This window comes from Ptiloglossa arizonensis, chromosome 5 (assembly GCF_051014685.1).
Source record: "Ptiloglossa arizonensis isolate GNS036 chromosome 5, iyPtiAriz1_principal, whole genome shotgun sequence".
Taxonomy (NCBI): Eukaryota; Metazoa; Arthropoda; class Insecta; order Hymenoptera; family Colletidae; genus Ptiloglossa; species Ptiloglossa arizonensis.
Genome location: NC_135052.1, coordinates 6,815,707 through 6,836,536, shown reverse-complemented (window position 1 = coordinate 6,836,536; position 20,830 = coordinate 6,815,707). Strand labels below are relative to the sequence as shown.

The following is a 20,830-nucleotide window of genomic DNA, read 5'->3' as shown; positions in this document are numbered from 1 at the left end:
ACATTAGGATCTCGAGCCGGGTCTACTCGGCGAAGTCTACTCGTAATCGTTGAAAGAATAAAGAAATCGAGCTCGATCGCGTGTATATTAAACAGTGTACCTACGTAAATTAAGTCGCGAACACGATTCCTGTTTTCCATACGATCGCGAAAGTTCTTCGAGCGAAGCGGTTTTAGGAAGCAAACTCGTACGTGTTCCATCGGAGTCGTTTTCTCGATGGCTCCGATCGTATCGCGTCAATAGCTATCATTCAACGAGGAGAATCGATGAATCGATCGATCGAAGAAGTTTCTACACGAGTTTTCGTCCAAATCAACGGAAAACTCGATCCCGACAGCCTTCGTTTACACTTCCTTGTTATCGTGCAAGAAAATCCCTCCGAAACAGAGCAATTATAAAACGATTACCACTTTTTCCTCTGGTAATCGAGTTTATCAGTTCCACGTTTCGATCGGATGATATATTCCAGATTATGTTTCCGTTTAAATTGTGAAAACAACGCCTGACATTGTTAGTACAAATAACTCTTAAGCACAATTCGCAGGAACTTTTGCGATGGTCTCGTGTATTTGTTGTGTATAGCCTGTTCGAACGATGCGACACGAACCTAAGTTACGCTTGAAAATTGCTGAAACGTAGCGAAAACTAACGAACCGATCGTCATCGTAATAGCCTCGCAATTATGTGTGCAATTTTCGTGCAGTTGTATGCTCGTGGTACGATGCGGCGATTGAGTGCAGATTTTTTTATTAGTCGATTCATTCCGCTTGTGTAAATAAACGGTAAGATTTTACGTAAATTTCGAACCTCTTGAGCCGTATCGCTTTACGTTCGATAGAACTGTCTAGAACCGTACGATACGACCGAGTATCGTGATCGTGAACACTTCTCGCTATACCTCCGTAATCGTCGAACTGTCGTGTACAGTGGTATTCGCATAATTGTTAAATAAATTTAGAAAAATAAGATCGACGACACAAACAATGGATTTCTGTGCGCTTCGATTCCGTCGTTCTCCTTTCGTACAGCGTTGACAATAATTTATTCGTACAATGCACGCTCCGGTCTCGGACTGAAAAAGATTGCGCGTACGTGAAAACGATAAAAAGTTGTAAGTTACGAAAATTGTCAAATATTTTTTGTAACTATGTTCTTGAAAAGCAAGTTGAAATTAGCGATTCGATATCAACGATGTTGCGTTACTTTGAAAATTCTATTCGAATTTCGTGCGAAAGTTTACGAAGTAGTGAAAATGGAAGTAATATATTTATGGTGATACATATCCTAGTATAATTTGTACTCGGTTTAAGATTGTTCGTGCACATAATTTCGTAACATTTTGTATACATTTCGAAGATCGATCGTAGAGAGGACAAACAAAGTATACGATACATTTTCATTTTCATACATTAGAATTCGTCAATTACGAACGAAATAATTTCTCGAAGAAAACGATCGTTACTGCTCGATCGAGTTATCGATTAAATGCACAACGAATGCGTGAAACACGAATACGGGGTAAACTCGATATGTATCGGTAATCAACGCAAGTTATTTTCGAGAATTAGATTGGACCGTACGAACGGTCTGAACGAAATCAAGTGCCATTGTTTCACATTGTCGACGAACCTATGCCCAAAGGAGAACAACGGAATTGAGCTTCTAACCGTGAAACAAACCGCAGCCGTCACTGTCGGAGATTGTATTTTATTATCGTCACGTTGTATGCAGCCCTGTTGCATAAATGTTAAGAGTATATTCGTGAACGTGGGACAAACCACTTATCTGTGTATCGTTGTCTGTCTGTGCGCATCGTTACTTCCGCTGTTTTGTACGTAAGATGTGCGTAATTAATAAATAATGATGTCGTTGAACAGCCTAATGGCGTTAACTACTCGTTACAGTGTTAAATCGAACACAGGACGAAGCTGCATCGGCCGAATCGAGGCGATAAGTATTCTTTGATACTATTCGCGATCTAGCTACTTCCACTTGCAGTCGTTTATTTTCGTTCGCATAATAAAATTCACCGTTAATCGTGTCTGAAATAACGATTGAAATTAATTCGATAGTTTTGCAATCGATAGGCTCATACTTTGTCGCGTTGATACCAATATGAGCATCACGCACTGCTTCCAGTTATAATTGTCACTAATTACACTAGCTGCTTATCGGCAATTTTATGACGAACATAATTGTAAGTTTGTCGCACTGATATCGATACGAATTAACTTCTGGCTAATTAGATTTATATTTATGAAAAATTACAGTATCCAGCCAGCATTCTTTCCAAATTTCTTGATCGTTCGGAACAATTTTGCGAATATTTTCTTTTCCGTAACACGACAATTATCGTGCGTTTACTTCGATTCGATCGATCAGTTCCACGGCGATCGATGCAATTTTATCTAAAGTTCGATCTCTATCATGTTGTGATATTCTGTAGCCAAATGAGTTCAAATAAAGGGAGAAGAACGTAATGTCAAGGATCTATGGGTAGTATCATTCCACGATCTTTGGAGACCTCAGTGTTAGAGTCGTGTAACTGTTTTTCTTAATATCGCAAAGCCTGGATAATAATATTTATTCAAAAGTCAAACGGTACACGTATAAAGCTTGAACAGATGTTGCGTTTAATCCACGACAAATATTTATTCGCAATTCCCGATTAAAGTTTGAATCGAGCGATCGTTTCACGATTCAAGTATGTACATTTTTCTCGCGCGTAGTTATTTTATTATTGTATTTCAAATATACCACAATTTTCCACGATTCTGAATCACGAACGATCCGATCAAGGTGTCTTTGCTTTGTACATTTAGTTAGTTGTTATACATAAATGTGCTTCAGTCAATTATGCATCAATTTTCCCAAGGAATTCTCAGATGTAATAACTTCATTTTCAAAGAATATTTTCACAACGACGCAATTTGAAACGTGCCAATAGTAATGCAAATTTGTCTTGGTACAAAATCTGGAAAAATTTTATTCAAAAGAAATCACTTTTATCAACCAATGCCGATACCTTCTTAAAAACATCTTCCAATATTGACTTTGTGGCTTTGCAAAATTAGAAAAAATTCTATTCGTCGTATTATTTATTTCGTGTTACATCGATCCACGTTAGAAGAACACGGCCAAAAGAATCAACCCATTTGCATAATTATCAAATAAATGTAACGTTGACGTTTGGCACGAGAATCTTATTCCTTGCACTTAGTCGTGAACCGGATGCTCTTTCAGATATTTTCGCTTAAAAGAATGAAAACCCTGAACCTTAGAAAACAACCTCAATGGAAAATCCTTCGTTTTCGCCCGAGACGCGAGGAAACCACCTCGAGTTGTTCATCAACGATCCCATAAATTTTAACCGGGGCGTAATTATGTCGTTACGTCATCGTAGAGAGGCCGAGGAAAGGTACCCCGTTAAAGAGGAGGGGTTCACCGACGATAATACTCCCGTCGATGCTCAAATATCTCCGGTGGTTTTAGAACGAGACCCGCACGCATGCCCTTTACGCGGATCCGCTCGGCGTAATTACGAACGATCGTTAATCGGGCTCTCTGCGTTCGTCTGGATAGGGAAGAGAGGGGGGGGGGGGGGCGTTGAGTAACAGCAGGAGCAGCAGCAACAGCAGCAACAGCAGCAGCAGCAGCAACGCAGAGATGTCCGTTATCACGACCGACGCGTATATCGTTCTTCTGCTAGTAAAGTACCCGAAGAGGAGGGGGGCTCCCCTGACCGTACGATTTCGCTGCAGGTTACAATTACGAGCGAGGCGCGTAATTAAAAGCTGATGTCCCTCATTTATTAATGCTACCAGACGAGTCCGGGTGCTGTCGATGGCGGCAGCGCGGCTCGCTCGTTTTAATGCCAAACGTCATCAGTCTTCGACTACCGTCCTTCGTTTCGTCCCTTTCTCCCCCACCCCGCCGCTCCGTTCCTCATTTGCATACTTCGAGCGCGGAATGTGCATCCACTGCGCGGCGATAGGGGTTATCGATAAACCGCGATAATTGCCGCGCGGCCGGATGACTCAATCAATTTTATGTCTTTTCGCGTAATTAAACCACACTCGTCTAGGCTGCCTCGCCATCCTGTATCGGTGTTCGTGCAGCTGCGTGTGGAGTTCGTCGATGACGTTACGGAGAACTTCCTTGTCGATCTGGACGATCGGAGAATCGTAATCGTTTATTGTTGCTGGTTGATCAGCGATCGGCGGTCGAATCAGTATTGTACACCGGGATCAAAATGTCGGAGCTCTGTAAGAGTCTAAACGGCGCATGCGCAGTAGACAGCGTCTACTAGGTACGCCGCGTGGGAGAAGGAACGTGGGATTGGAAGGGGAAGCAAACGCACGAGGGGCCCCTACTGTGCAGAGATCGTAACCTGCCAACGAATCAGATTAGTCGCTTCACGTTTAATTGCACGCATTTTCATTATTGGTTAGAGCGATCGCGTACACGAGTCTATCGCGCGACCAAGGAGAGACATCGAACAGAGCGAGACCAAGCAATAATGAGCGACGACTGGAACGTGGACGTATACCTGGAATATTAAATATCATCGGAACAAGAAAATGCTTTTATACCATGCGTAATATAATCTCGATAAATTCTACGTAATAACAATTATTGTCAAGAACAAGTACTGTAATTAAGTAAAATTTTCTCGTTTGCTTATCCCGTACGTTCGATGTGCTGTTTTCGTCTTCGTATTCGTTATCGTATTATGAATTGAATGCGTTTATTTTTAATGTTAAATTATTCATGACGGTTTTAATAAATAATTTATCTTCTTCGTAATAATTCTGTATTTTTCGTATGTTTATAAACGTTTTGTTATATAATAAGATTCTCGTATTCGTCGTTTTGTATATTCTTCCGCCTTACAGAGATTCTACGCCTATGCGATATGACGAGTTAACATCTAAACGTGGGAACCATTGGTGGGGACTAGGTGGAGCTAAGGTAGTCTTCTTGGTAACTTACGATCTCTGCAAATAGTACAATAAACAACACTGTATTAAATAATGAAGGATCCTTACGCTGGGCAGCGCTGTTTTAGATAATAACGCGAAAAAGTTACCTATACTGAATAGTGCTCTATTAAAGTATTGGATATTACCACGTCTAAGGTAAAGATCTTTTAGAAATGGCGTAGTAACTACAAGTTGTTCGAATCAAATTTTTAATCAATTTTGTTTTAAGTAAAATTCAAGTAAAAGTTACAATTAAAATGAAATTATTCAAGAACAACAAATCATATTTTATTAAAGTAATTTTAATTTGAATAAATCGACGAACAGAGGTAAGTCGATTTGAAATGGTTATTTTGTCGTCTTACATCGTTGTTTGTAATATTATTCGTTGCTGAAACGTTTCCAATAACGAAAACCCTGTTTATTTAATTTAATACATATTTGTGGAAACTTTTCACGGAACGCGAAACGTAATTTGATTGTGACTTTTATCGAATACACGACGTTCGATAAAAGTTCATGTTTTATTTAATATTTTTATTTGGACGAGAATTCTACTCAACCTTGAATCAACCTATACAAAAATATTTTCACGCTACAATTCTCCAATTAATTTAAGATACTCAAACTGCCAATGCTACAAACGAAGATACAAATGAAATAACACGCTTCGCACGAGTACACGAACGCTCTTACAAACATAAATGGGCGTAATGACGGATATACATCGATGAAATATGGCGGCGAACTCGACGGAAGTTGTAAGGATTATTAGGTTCACAAATCAGCTGTCGATACACTTGCTTCCTGCAACGTACCTTGTAATACGTTATTAGAGTGTCATTTAATGAATGCCAATTAACTGAAAGCTCGTTTCCGATGAGAGAAGAATGTTCGATGATTTTCATTGATTATAGTAACCGACCAACCGACCGATCGATAATTGTTAGTAATTATTTCTCGGTAACACGAATACCTGTGACACGATGATTTGATCCTCGGCATCGTCGATTACCATTTTAAAAACATTTTATAAAAGAATTTACACAAAAAGGGAATTGCGACAAAAAGAGCTCCCGATTTTTGTGTCATTTTTTTCAAACGATTTACGAAAGTCTATGACCTCTTCTTTGAATTCATCTTCTTTCTCCGAAGAAAATGAAACCGTTGTGAGTAATACGCGATTCTAGAGGTGAAAATATTTCATTTGTAACAAAATTAACTAATCAACGCAGAAATTGCATTGTACGATATTGGAATTAAGGCAGTGATTTTATCGAGTATTCTGTGAATAAAACACCTCATTGATAAGAAACAATTGGTGGACAGACAAACATTGACCGTTGAATGACAGATAGCCTGCAGAGATATAACATCATTCGGATATAGTTTTGGATCTGAGATATTTAGCGAGGTATCTTGCAGCAATGTTGGCGATCATAGTCTTATTTGCTCTATTCTTGGTGATAGCTGGCCAAAACCCCAACAAAGAGCCGTACTATCTGGGGAATCGTGACACTATGATGCATCTTTTTCAGTGGAAATGAAAGATTTTCTTGGACGAATGGGCTACAGTGGAGTGCAGATAATTCAATCGTCGTTTAGAATAATGTATTTTTAATATCGGCTTAGGTGCTCCGTGTTTTGTCTGTATTAATTTAATTTAAATTGAATAATTACTAAGATGGTACCAACGTACGAAATTTCGAATTGAACGGTCTCCACGACTTGAACCAAACGACCCAATATGTCAGAGACTAGATCGTGGAATTTATGAAGGAAGTCATCGATGCAGGCGTAGCGGGATTCCGGTTGGTATATTGATCACAAGAAATAACGTTTACGAGTGTCAATGTATAATTAGAAAAACAGGTTATTAGCTCAGTTAATAGAAAAAGTACGTGTATTTCCCTTCTCCTGGATATTGTAAAAAATTCTGGTATAATTATATCAATGCCTAATCAGCTCTATTAGAAGAAAAATATTCCTTTTTTTCTGAATAACACTTTTTTATTGTTTCGATATACTGCGTCCATAAATTATCGCTAGACAGTTGGAATTATTGCCATATTCAACATTAGATAATGATATTATTCATAATAGGTTGTTCAATAAGTTTAATAAAACTTATCGAACAATCTAGTATGTGGGTAATTTTACGTTTTATTTATATTTGTAAATTTTGCCTTTTTTTTTTAAATTATTCCTCTCTTCAGTATCGATTCTGCCAAACACATTTGGCCGGCTGATCTGAAAGTCATTTACTCGAGATTGAACAATCTAAAGGAGAATTTCGGCTTTCCACCGTATGCTCGACCGTTTATATATCAGCAAGTGATAGACAACGATGGCAAACAAGCGGTCTCTAAATACGAATACAATGGAATGGGCGTAGTGCCCGAATACAAACACACCGCGGTGCTTAGCAATTCGTTCAGGGGCAATAATCTTCTGAAATGGTTCAGTAATTGGGGAGAGAAGTGGCAATTACTTCCGTCGTCAGACGCTCTTGTTTTCGTCGACAATCACGACATCCAGCGCGCTACCAGTTACCAACCGCTCAACTATAAATCTGCCAAATAGTACAAGGTACGTTAGACAATTTCATTCGAATCTTTCTCGAATATATTAAACCTAGAAGCGTACATATGAAATTTAGTAGAAATTATTGCCAATCATCTGCTACGTTACTTTACGATACAGAATTTACCGTATCATTGCAAGCAGGATGTTGTTTGAAAATACAGGACGGTTAAAAAAGAATCAAAACTTTCAATAACCGATTACTTAATAGCTGTGCCTGTTTTACGATGAATTATACAACAGTTTAAGACGTTTCATTGTTCCCGAATCATTGTACGGAGCAAAAATCCTTTCAAACGTTAAAAATGAGAAAGTTTATCGAAACGTAATTCACAGCGCCATTAATTTTTCTTCTAAACGTAACCTAGTAGAATGGGTCTGCCTGTAGTCAGACACCGAAACGTTGAGATTCCTGTTTCAGAGTCTCGAATAAAGTAGCGATACTGGTTCTTAAATATTCGTACACGAGTAAATGAAAAATAGTAAGAATACTCGTCTAATATTTATTTATAGTAGTCAAAGTAATTTGATAATCTAGTCGTTCGAGACAATCGAAATTGCTCGTTACATTCGTATTGTACTGGCTATGATATATACTTCCATCTATCAATTGTGAACGAAACAAGCTCTCAGACGTAAACCTATCATTATTGATATTAGTAAATATCTTTATTCTCCGTTTCTACTGCTACCTAATAATATTTACTGTTGATACATATATCGTACAAAATGAATGTGTTGAAATATCGATTAGTAACAATTGTTCTCTCGTCTTGAAAATTATAGATATAAATAAAGCATACGAGACTCTCCGTGCTGAATTATTGAGATTGTTAAAATTTTACTTCTTTCGGTGAACTTCAACGACTTCTAAAAATTGTACGTGGAGATCGCTCATATTCGGTGTAGTACTTAACATTAATTACTTCAGCGGTAAAAAGATTAAATGAGATTATGTACGCGTTCCTCTTACAACCAGAAATACGTTCTATCATTTATATGCAAGAAAAATTTATTTAAATATAATCTTTGATTTCCACCGACCTCTCGGATGGCCTCGTGTTGGCCCATTCGTACGGAATACCGCGATTGATGATTACGTTCGATTTCGAAAACTACGATCAAGACCCGCCAATGGAGACAGCTAGGAACACATCGAGTCTCCTAACATTCATCCCGATAACACCTGCGGCGCTGGCTGGATTTGCGAGCACCGTTGCCGACAGATTTACAACATGGTGCGCTTCCGCAACACAGTGGCGAGAACGAACGTTACGGATTGCTGGGACAATGGCAGCAAACAGATCGCGTTCTGTCGTGAAGATGCTGGATTTGTGGCGTTCAACGGTGACGACAAGGACACGAAGGTGACGATAAACGGTTGCCTGTTGCCTGGCCGTTACTGTGATCTAACATCAGGAGACCTGGAGAGCGGAAGGTGCACTGGAAAAATCATTACAGTGCGGCAGAATAATACCGTTTACGTTGAGACTTTTACGTCGGATGAGGACGGAGTCATTGCTATTGATAAAAACGTAAGTTACTCTTATACAAAGCATTTGTATAAAGATACAAGAAATATAGTCAACGTCCAGCTTTTGTTAACTTCCCAAGACGTTTAAAAGTAAATGATCTGCGGACTTATTCTTGATTACCTTACTCGCAGACGCGTTTATTACGCGATGTGTAGTTTGACCAAGTGAGAGTAAGGTTCAAAATATGCGTGTGTGAATCGACAAGCATGAGTGTCACGGAATCTCGCCACCTCCACTTCTCATTCGACGTCAAGCGTTGAAACGTAGCGCTATTGTGGTAACCCTTCCATTCGTTGCCTTTTTGTGACTGTGACGTCAATTGGCCCATTGTTGTTGGCCCGTCGATTGTTCGTGAAGTGAAACTCGCGAAAAACATAGACTGTTCATCACCAGGTCCGGTAAAAGTTTCTGTTTCTATTTATCCCAGCGAGTGCATCCACTTCCAGATTTTACTCTCGTTCGGTCGAGCTGTAAACATCTCTCAGTTTTTGTTAGATTTCGTGATTATTGAAAAATGTGTTTCTCCTGGAAGAGAGTAGTTGCACGACGAAACTGATTACACTGTTTTTTCCATCCAATAATCGGTGGGTGATCTTTCCAGTGCCACACTCGTCAAACGAGAATCCGGAAGTCGAATTGCTGTATCATCCCCAGTTTTTAAGAAACACTAATTTTGGTAAAAACCTAGAATTATCGAAAATAATGAATCATTACGTGGAAATTAAACGTTGGGAAGTTCTAATGGCCCTTACGAATAGAGGAGAGTTTCTCGAATGTAGCAGTATACAATTTATTAATTGTTTTTCAGGAAACCTAAAAAGATATAAATTAACGTCCAAGTTTAAAAAAGTATCGATTTGTGTAGTCGCTCTGCTTTATTTCTGTAGTTTTACACAAAATTCTTTACCTAGGACGAAACGATCGGATTCTGTAGACATTTCCGAAGAAGTAACTGCCTGGCAGAAGTATTGGATCGACTTATGGTACATTTCGAACAGGCCGAGAAAATATTCAACGACAACGCGTGTACAGTGGTTTGCCGCCATGTGCACCGCTGCTCGCTAATCTTGATTCTTCAGGGTCGTAGCTGTGCGTAACCAATGCCGATGAGCATTCACCTTTTACAAATAATGTTTGAATTTCTTTTTAATACTTCAGAGTTCCGTCTTTGTTCTCCTTTATATTTCCTCTATACCAATCGCCAAACTGTGATGTACTTCTTAATCAATTTCAATCAATAGAAATATCATTAATATAAGCAGCCAATTAGCTCGGTACTACCCGCGACGTGGAGGTTGCTCCGAGCAGAAAGCCAGAGAGAAATAGATGAAATGAAAGTTCCATCGATCTCTCTCGACACGCAATACAAACGAAATTACTAAACCGAGGGGATGGAAAGAATCAACGTTCTTTCGATTTTCTCGTTTACTTCTGCCAAGCGATTGTACCGTCGAAGAAAATAAGATATTAGATCGGTCCCGGATCACCTTAGTGGCTCCTTAGAGGGAATCTCGCGTCTTCTCCAATTTTCTTTCATTTTCTTCCACGGTTCAATTACTTGGCAAAACTAAACGAGGAGATCAAAGGAACTTTGATTCGTTCCATCTCCTCGGTTTGGTAATTTCGTTTGTATTGCGTATCGAGAGAAATCGATGGAACTTTTATTCCATCTGGCTCCTTTTAGGTCTCCGTTCGCAGCAACCTCCACATGGTGGGACCTGGTAATTGGTATTACTCACAAGGAACAATAATTCTTCGTCGTGGATAGTACCGAGCTACTGGCTGCTTATATTAATATTTCTATTAATTGAAATTAATTGAAAACTATATTATAGTTTGGTGATTTGTATCCACAGAAATGTAGGAGAAAAAACGAACAGAACTCTTAAAGTATTTAAAAAAAAAGTCAAACATTATTTGTAAAATGTGGACGTTCAATTGAAACCCTCCATCGGCGCTGGTTATAAATAGCTACGGCCCTGTCGAATCGAGACAAGCGAGCAGGGGTGCACATGATGGTAAACCACTGTACGAATATTTTCTCGGCCTGCTCGAAATTTAAGTCGTTCCGACATTTCTGTCAGCAATTTCTTCTTCGAAAATGTCTACAGAATCCGATGTAGGGTTTTCGTTCTAGGTAAAGAACTTTTTGTAAAAATACAAAAATAGTGCAGAGAAACTACACACATCGGCACTTTTTTAAAGGTTGACGTTAATTTATAACTATTTAGGAGCAAAAATAATTAACGAATTGTACACCATTATATTCGAGAATCTCTCCTTTATTTTTGACAAGTAATTGGAATTTTCTAACGTTTAATTTTCATGTAATTACTCATTATTTTCGAAAATTCTAGGTTTTTACAGAAACTTGTGTTTTTCGAAAACTGGGGATGATATAGCAATTCGACTTCCGGATTCTTGTTTGGCGAGTGTGGCTCTACAAAGATCATCCACTAGTTAGTGAAAGGCTGAAAAAAGTTTCAATTTTTCGGACAGTCTTATTTCCTCTGTTCGAAGTAACGATGTATATTGTTATTATATTGTTTCAATGTATAGATATTTAAAAATGTTTTGTTTTTAGAAAAAAGTTCCACGAAGAAAATAATTTACTCTTGTATTTTGGAGTAGATTGCGTTAGTATTAAGTTAATCGATACTTTGGACTCCGAACACTTGTTAATGCGAACAACTATCAACTCCAAAACATTTTTGTTAGGCTACTTCTGAAAATTGTGTTTAAAAATTTTTCATACTTATTTTATACATTTCGATACATTAAATCTGTGTAATATGTATCAAAATTTGTTGTAACAATTAAATGATATCTATTTAATGGATAATATTTTAATTTTAAAACTGATCGGCTATTTCGAACTATAAAACAATCGACAAAGCGCTTCGACACATATAGATTAGATTAGATATTTTAGAAAGTAGAAGGGGTAGCGTGAATTTGATTATTTGTACCTTGAATGATATCCCAGTGTTCTCTTTAAAGTATTACGGATTATTTTATCGGAAAATATTAGGAATATGTAATATACCAAATATATTTAAAAGTAATATATTTAAAAGCAAAACGTTTCGGAGCACTGTTTTTGAATTACATCTTACTCGAAAATGATTACGTTGCACGGAGGAATATTTTTTGTCAATCGTATTAAATCTGAAAATGAAGAAGTGAAATTGTAATCCCTTCTTTACTATATTAAAATTGAAGTTGAAAGATTCAAAATATGAATGTTATGTTAACGAATTTGGGCAAAAAATTAATCTCTTCATTGTGCTAAGATAAAATAAGAATATATTTAATGCTACTCCTTCGTAATCGGCAGGCGATGCTTTGAAAATTTAATCGATTTATTAAAAAAGGACCCTCATGGATCTCTCGAAAGTTGTCCCTTTGACTTTCGCGGAACGAATTACTCTTCGCCATAATCGTAGAGTTTCTAATTAGGCGGCAGATGCGGAATGGTCCGACCTTTCATTGAAATTTGTGCTTCTAAAAGAGAGATTAACCGCCATTAACCCATACATTCTGACTACGGTACAAAAGGTTGTATTATAAATTGAAAATTGAAAATATTGTACAAAGATGTCTAACCCAGGCTAGGCTAACGTTTAACCTTACAGTGATTTATTGCCTTACCTTTTTACTGTTATTATTCCATATTTACGTCTTCCTCGGGATTAGACCGCGATGTGCATTTTTAGAGCAAATTTTTAGGTAATATTTATGGTTTAAAATAAAAGTAAATTATAAGAATTAGAAATTCTACATTATTTCCACATATTCGTACACATTTTACAAAATACATCAAAGTTGTTACGTAACCGTCTTGTATCGAATTATTATGTCAAAAATGATTTTTCGGTATCCTATTTTTCCGATAGGAAAATTACAAGCATTCGCGACACGTTTAAAGAACAATGAGGAGAAGAGTGTTTGATTTTAAATAAATTTATTTTGATCAAAACTCATTATCTTACAAACAAGGACCCACGCGAGGCCAACAAATACGAGTAATAATAAGTGGTTGTAGGTAAGAAAATAGAAGGTTCAAAGGAAGATTAATAATGAGATAAAAGATAATGAGTTTCCATTAGTGGATGTTTAGCAATGAATACAACTGCTGCGTGCTCCGAACGAGTCAAAAGTTGTTTTTAGGAGTGAATCATAGAGTCGTGGAGGGGTTCTTTATGGTAATATGCTAAACACCGTGATCTTACCATCTTACCATGATATTTGAATGTTGAATAGAAAAGAATAAATCGTTCTCACTGTCGGTGTAGAAACACTAATGATTTATAAGATATTCGCGTAAGTACGAAGACGTTGTCGCAGAATGGAATTTTTCTATTGAATAATAAAAATGTATCTTTAATCGAAATCTAATCAATAATTTCTTAAAATAATATTGTAACACGAGCGTGTTTACATAACTCGAAAGCGAATCTTATACGCATGTTTTGTACTTTTACGCGTGTGCAAAATCGTTTAGTCGGACAAAGACGCATAATCAACTACACAGATTATTGGTAGATTATCAGAATTGGGTTGACAATCTGGTGTTACGTCAAGATCGTTTCTTAGGCTACTTTCACTTTGATACCTAATACGATAAAGAGATATTTTTGTTCTCAAAGGAAAAGTACTTAAATTGGAAAAAAAATATATCGTACAGGTCTTTTAAATAATTTTCTGTGATTTAATTTTCGAGTTTCGTTCCAGAGATTTGAAATTTCTATTGACAAGTAGACAACGTTCTAAAATTGTTTAGAATGTTAATTCGCACGAATTGTTGCGATAGACGCATCCGTACACGTGTCGGAACGTTCAAGGATGAACTTAGGATAAGTTAAAAACGTAACGAAATGTATTATACATTGCGAATCGAGGAGAACGATGTTTGCCGATTTCTCGCAATCTCGTTGACGTACTCCGGCAATCTTTAAACTTGTACAATATTATTATTCATCGGCACGCGCAAGGACACATATTCCAGCGAACTCTCCGTTTGTTATGATTTTCTTGCACGCCATATGACGATACACAAGATACTCATTCATTTCCCGGCTGAATGTTCAAAGTCTACCCAAGCGAAAGAGTCTCATCTTCGATCAATTTTACTCGTTCGAAAACAGTCGATCAATTTACACGTCCACAATAGCAGCGGCAGTAAACGGCCGCGAAGGGGACAAGAAGATTAATAGTGCACACAATCGGGAATAACTTCGCGTGGAATGCAAACATCGGCTTTCGCAATATTAGCCACAAAAAAATCGTTATCTGTGTACGAGCGGGTGCGTCACTCTTTAGTCGATCCCCTACAAATAGTAACAACACGGTTTCGATCGCGTGTTCGTAACAAAAACAATATATACATTGTTTCGAATAACTCTCGGTAAATAGATTGTCAAGGCAACGATACATGTAATCGCGATGAGATCGTGAGATCCGTTTGTTATCGATATTTGAATAACACTATTATTGACGTTTCATTAAAATGGTCCATTGTGTTCTGTTTACTCTTGCCCAGGGAAAAGATAACAACGTGCATGAAGATGAAACACGCGATTCGAGTGAAAACGAATCGAATGATTATCCAACGGAGAATGAAGCACCGTATCGATAAAAGACGACTGGTGGTAGTAAGAAATTGACCTTTGGATGCATGATGGAGGACAGTGATGTAATATCGGCTGGATATATATTGTGGGAACGATCATTTCGAGAAGACGTTACTGCGATGTTGTTGATCGTGACATTGTTGGCTGTGCTCTCGGTGGCGGTGGGTGACACTTCCCACAAGGATCCTCACTATGTGGCCGGCCATGACACGATGGTGCACCTCTTCGAGTGGAAATGGAACGACATCGCGAAGGAATGCGAGGACTTCCTTGGGCCGATGGGCTACGGAGGAGTGCAGGTAATTTAATCGTTGTTCAACACGTTGAACAATACCGTCTCGATGGTCTCTCGATTACCCATCTTTGATGAATACACCTATTTCTCAAAATATACGCCAAGTTCCACATATCGATAAATTGTGTCAGGTATTGCGTCGTACAATCTTGCACGATCGATTTACAAGGAGCACGAAATTGCACGCGATGAACAACAAGGGTTTATCGCAACTTAACGGAATTACAATTTAAATACTAACCCGCGAAGAGACGAAACGCGAAAATTGTTGTCGAGGATCTCGTCTAGATTTTGTGTCTTCGTTTGCTAAAATCTTGACGCTTCTAATTGGTAGAGGAAGCGGTAAGGACTTTAAAAACGATGGGATATAAGATAAGATGTTCAGAGAAAATGTAGGAACTGTAGGAAGAAGTTACGACAGCAGTGTAGATGCGTGTTAAGAAAGGTCAAGTAAACAGAAGTGTGAGTGAGAAGATCGAGGAAATAGGTTTTAGGGTTGTCAAATGGCGTCTCCTGATTAGTAATCGTCGATCGCTGTAAGAATTGTCGAATTTGCAGTGCCTGTATCCTTCAGTAAGTATTTTAAGTGATTCCAAATGCATTCAGACGTCGAGGGTTTGCGATGCAACATTAATATCGAATCAAAAATATTTTACATTATTATAATCAATATGGTATACCGATACAAATACCATCGTTTATGTTAGATGCGACACACATTACGTTTTCTTGAATATAATACGATTAAGAGTAAATTTGCACAACTATAAATTATTCCTAAAAATACTCGTGAAATGGCACGTGTTATTGTCAAAGATCTTTTGTATTGTGGTGTACGTTAATTTGATAAACGAAGATTAAAAGTAATGTTGCATATCGAGATAAATTCTTTCGTTTGAACTAAAAACGACAAATAGTGCAGCAAACTTCAAGAAGTAACAGTGATACGATGAACTCGAACAAAAAGTGTAATACATTGCATTCTTCTTCAAAGAACTGTATCACCGAATGGATAATGTTGAGCGCCTGTTTGAAATGTCACTTTTCAACGTATCCTTTTTATTATTCATACTGTCTACGCTTGCACATTAATTCAGAGAAGTTATATCGAAAATAAATTACGCGCGACGAATCTACAACTTTAATTAGATTTGTTTATCGCAATTACGGAGAGTGTGAGATCGACTAATTCACCGATAAGGTTAAGGAAGCGTCTGTTGGACCGAGTTGGTCTTACGATTAGCGGAGAGATTGTACACGAACTACTTAAACTCTATTGATCGTGTCGTGAATGTCTTCAGCGAGGGTAGACAACCATAGGTGTAGATGTCCTTATTGGTACGGTTGTTGGTTCGTTACTCGCGGAAGGGACGAGGAGAATCAACAAGTAGTGTATAGTTAAGAGCTGGAAAGATGACTCCTAGATTAATGAGAATATAATAGTACCATGTGAACGTGGACAACATCGAGCAATTTTTGGTTAATCGCGGGTCTTCGAAAGCCGACTAGCACGTCTGATCCAATACGATTGGAAATTTCTGTCAGGTGACATCTTTCCAGCTCCTCGTAGTACATATGGTCCCCTCATAAATCTAAAGTAAATTGAACAGTAAAACCAAAAACTATGAAACAGCTGTGCACGGACAAATTTATTTTCATCTTTTCGTTCATTACCTAAATATTATACAAAATACGCAGAAAACCGTCGTTCGATGTTCAATTAGTTTCAATTGTTCAACGCATGGTACATTTCGTGGAATATTTCGTTTCTCGATTTCTACATACGAAAACGGAGAACATACTCATCCGCTGAATCGTATCTTCTCAGGTATCACCTATTCAAGAGAACCTAGTGGTTCAAAACAGACCATGGTGGGAACGTTATCAACCGCTCTCGTATTCTTGGAACACGCGATCAGGCACCAAAGAAGAATTCTCCAATATGGTGGCCAGATGCAACAGCGTGGGTGTCCGGATCTACGTCGACGCGATCACAAATCACATGTCCGCTAACTCACCGAACGCGATGGGCACTGGTAATTCAAGGGCGGACACGTACTCGCGCAACTATTACGGGGTGCCCTACACCGACAAAGACTTTCATCGGATCTGCTCGATCACCAATTACAACGACGCGAGCAACGTACGAAATTGTGAGCTAGACGGTCTACACGACTTGAACCAAGGCTCCGAATACGTCAGAGAGAAAATCGTGAACTTCATGAACGAAGTGATCGACACCGGCGTAGCGGGATTCCGGTCAGTATATTTATCGTGTTCTATAAAGTAATATCGTTAATAATTACCAACGAAGATCTAGAATATAATTGAGAAGTCAATTCAACGAAAAAATATAGCGCTTCTCGGAAACACGTGTCACTCTTCGATCTTCGAAGTAAACGAACCTCTATACGCGCGAATGTGTTATCGAAAATATTATCTTTACATATTAATTGGCCATTACCGACAGCAATCTCTCTGAACTTTAGTGGAGAGGTAAATATTTCGTTGATAATATATTATTTAATAACAAGAGGCTGCTATCACTTGTGCGTAAAGTAATATCAAAGTCGAAACAATTACATAATTTATCGTCCGAAGAGATTCGATGAAACGATCGAACTCGATACTTTGCGTTTCGTGGAATAATTACAATGTGTAATTTATATTCTGCATTATATCCAAATAATGTCCTGAAAATGTAAATTCCTTTACTACGTCTACGCAATGTTCTTTTAATATGAAACACGTATGGGTATAAACGAGTTTTATTTTTATAACGAGATTGTATATTTTCTTTTCTTCTTCTCAAAAGATTTTAGTGCGGACTTTTGATGCAATCGAAACATTCTAAATATCGCTACCTATTGTTTTCGATCAATTTCACAATACCGAGTATTTCTACGAGTACCTTGGCCTCGATGATATCGGTCGATGTTAAATTTTGTATCGCGTTTTCTTTTTCTCAGCATGGATGCTGCTAAACACATGTGGCCGAAGGATCTGAACGAAATTTACTCCAGATTGAAAAATCTGGACGTGACGCACGGTTTCCCACCGAATGCACGACCGTTTATATACCAAGAAGTGATAGATTACGGTGGCCACGAGGCGGTCTCGAAATTCGAATACACCAGTGTGGCTACGGTGACCGAGTTCAAACACGGTTCAGAGCTCAGCAATTCCTTCCGAGGCAACAATCTTCTGAAATGGTTCGTTAATTGGGGCGAGAAATGGAATCTGCTTCCGTCGAACACGGCGTTCGTCTTCGTCGACAACCACGACACTCAACGATCCAACACCAACATACTCACCCACAAAACACCCAAGTTATACAAGGTATTTCGAACGATTTTATTCAAATATTAAATGGAATCGCGCCTGGTATCGAACAAGACAAATTATTTAGCGAATTAAGTAACCTTATCGAAGAGTAAATGGAATATTATTAGAATAATTTGTCGTATTTAATACTATTAACAATTTCTTAGTAATAGCTATCGGATTGAATGAATTGACTCGTGTAAATAAATTACACCTGAAACAACTGTTTCCTCACGAATCGGTTCGAGCCACGACTTCGTATAAAACTTAATTATCGAATAATAAATATTTCGGGATGTCCAATTCTTTCGAAAACATCTTAAAGGCATTTTGAATATTGAAAATTGCAAAATATAACGAACCATGGTTTACCGGGCTGCTAATTTTTTCTGCAGCAAGAAGCGTGACCTAGTAGAATGAGTCTGTCTGTAGTCAGACACCGAGACAGACGTACTCACCGAGATTTCCGTTTTCGTATTTAATGCAATTCACGCGCAAAGAGGAATAGAAAAACATTTAAGCATAAAAATACAACCACCTCTTTGTGTTTCAATTACAGTCAGTATTATTGCCTTTGATTTCTTAATCGATCTTTCGTTTTCACGCTGTGCAACGTTTGCGCACGAACATTTACATAATAAATCTTCTATTTATTCCTGGAGAGGACCACGCGTACACAACGTGCCCGAGGAAAGTGCACGTTCCACTGGCATTCTTCTGATACGCTAATAGTACATGTTCGAAACATTCGATACGTTTCAATCTCGACCTTTCGATCGCGCTCGAGTATGCACGATATGTTTTCAAGTATCATTATCGATAAATTATGAAATCGATTTAACATCAAGGCTATTTCGACCATCGGTTAATTCTGCAGTGAAAAGATTAAATACGATTGAAAAAGGTTAGAGAAAGTAAGCGCGTTGCTTTCACGACCGAAGACACGTTCCCAGTACAGGCATCGAATTTATAAATAGCGATAAAAATTAACGTAATCGCAATCTTCGACTTTTACGAATATTGCAGATGGCGGTGGCCTTCATGTTGGCCCAAAATTACGGGATCCCGCGAGTGATGAGCTCGTTTGGTTTCGACGACTTCAATCAGGGTCCGCCGCAAGACAATCGGGGTAACATCGTTTCTCCGATAATTAACCCCGACAACACCTGTGGGGCTGGTTGGATTTGCGAGCATCGTTGGCGACAGATTTACAACATGGTGAGATTCCGTAACGCAGTGAACGGAACGGCAATTTCGAACTGGTGGGACAACGGTAGCAATCAGATCGCGTTTTGTCGCGGTAACGCTGGATTCATAGCGTTCAACGGCGACCAATACGACATGACCGTGACTATCAAGGGTTGTTTGCCACCTGGCGCTTACTGCGACATAGTTTCCGGGAACCTGGAGAACGGAAAGTGCACTGGGAAGGTCGTCACGGTGCAACAGAACGGGGAGGTTTACGTGGACATCTTGAAGCGGGAAGAAGACGGATTCATCGCCATTCACAAAAACGTAAGTTATTCCAATCTGAGATAAGAATCCGCGCCGCTTGTACGAATCGCCTCGGTTATTCCAGGAATGTAGTCGATCTTTAGCTTACGTTAACTTTCTACAAGATCGAACACTAAATAATCTGTAAAAATGAATTGTTTTCCACGTTGTCGCGTTTCGCATCTGTAGTATCGGTTAGGTCAAAAGGAGGAATGCAGAAAAATATTTTCTTTTCAGACGAAAGTTGCTTAAAGGAAGAAGACTGACGTGCATGGACAAAAAGGAGAATGTGATAACAATATCTGGTTCCAGATTGCTTCTAGAAGCGGACATACTTATTTCTTCTATCCGAAGTTTCATTGTTCGATCTTTCAAATATGTTCTCGGACGTTTAAAAGTGTCTCTTCTTCTTGAACATTGTTATTGCGTAAAACATCGTGCTCCGACTGTTGAGCAACTTGTGCGACAATAAAGATATCGAGCCGATCTTACGAACCGTTGACGCATTCAACTTGCGATCGAATTTGACGCACGACTGTACTACAATAAATTATCGTTCGATGTCCTATTGTCGAAATCTGGATCACTTTTGATTACCGATTCCTATCTTCCTTATCGAAAAATTACTCACCGGGACAAGTGTTTCGAGAAATCACGCGCAATCTCTCTGCGATACATATTTTCCGGGCAATCCTTCGGCGATCGTGACTCGTAACGGAGCAGAATACCAACAGGCAGATGACCGAAGACTAGATATATTTTTCAACAATGTTTATTTTAACAGAAACAATGTACTGTTTTTGTTCTCTTTTCACCATTAATTTCTACTATACATAATATGACAGTTAATCGTAGAATAATACACGACAGACTCGCGATGGAGAAATAAAAAAGGGGTGCCGAAGGAATGGGGGATGGGGGTGGGGGTAAGTGACGGTTGGACGTAATCGCAAAAATTAGTCGCAGAAGGAAACGAAGGGTGAA

General features: G+C 38.4%; 2 protein-coding genes across 2 annotated transcripts; both read left to right on the top strand.

Moving 5' to 3' along the window:
* Positions 1-6,525: 6,525 nt before the first annotated feature.
* Positions 6,526-10,187, top strand: LOC143147424 (alpha-amylase-like). Its single transcript, XM_076312670.1, is given in 11 exon segments — positions 6,526-6,593; positions 6,644-6,793; positions 7,199-7,571; positions 8,610-8,717; positions 8,720-9,181; positions 9,256-9,264; positions 9,306-9,363; positions 9,479-9,616; positions 9,702-9,827; positions 9,909-10,083; positions 10,133-10,187. Coding segments are annotated over 11 exon segments (1,722 nt in total).
* A 4,578-nt stretch (positions 10,188-14,765) lies between these two features.
* Positions 14,766-20,423, top strand: LOC143146806 (alpha-amylase 1). Its single transcript, XM_076311453.1, has 5 exons — positions 14,766-15,032; positions 16,857-17,287; positions 17,998-18,367; positions 19,379-19,867; positions 20,084-20,423. Exons 1-5 carry the CDS (start codon positions 14,778-14,780, stop codon positions 20,096-20,098), a joined length of 1,560 nt encoding a protein of 519 aa, XP_076167568.1. The 5' UTR covers positions 14,766-14,777; the 3' UTR covers positions 20,099-20,423.
* The last annotated feature ends 407 nt before the right edge of the window (positions 20,424-20,830 follow it).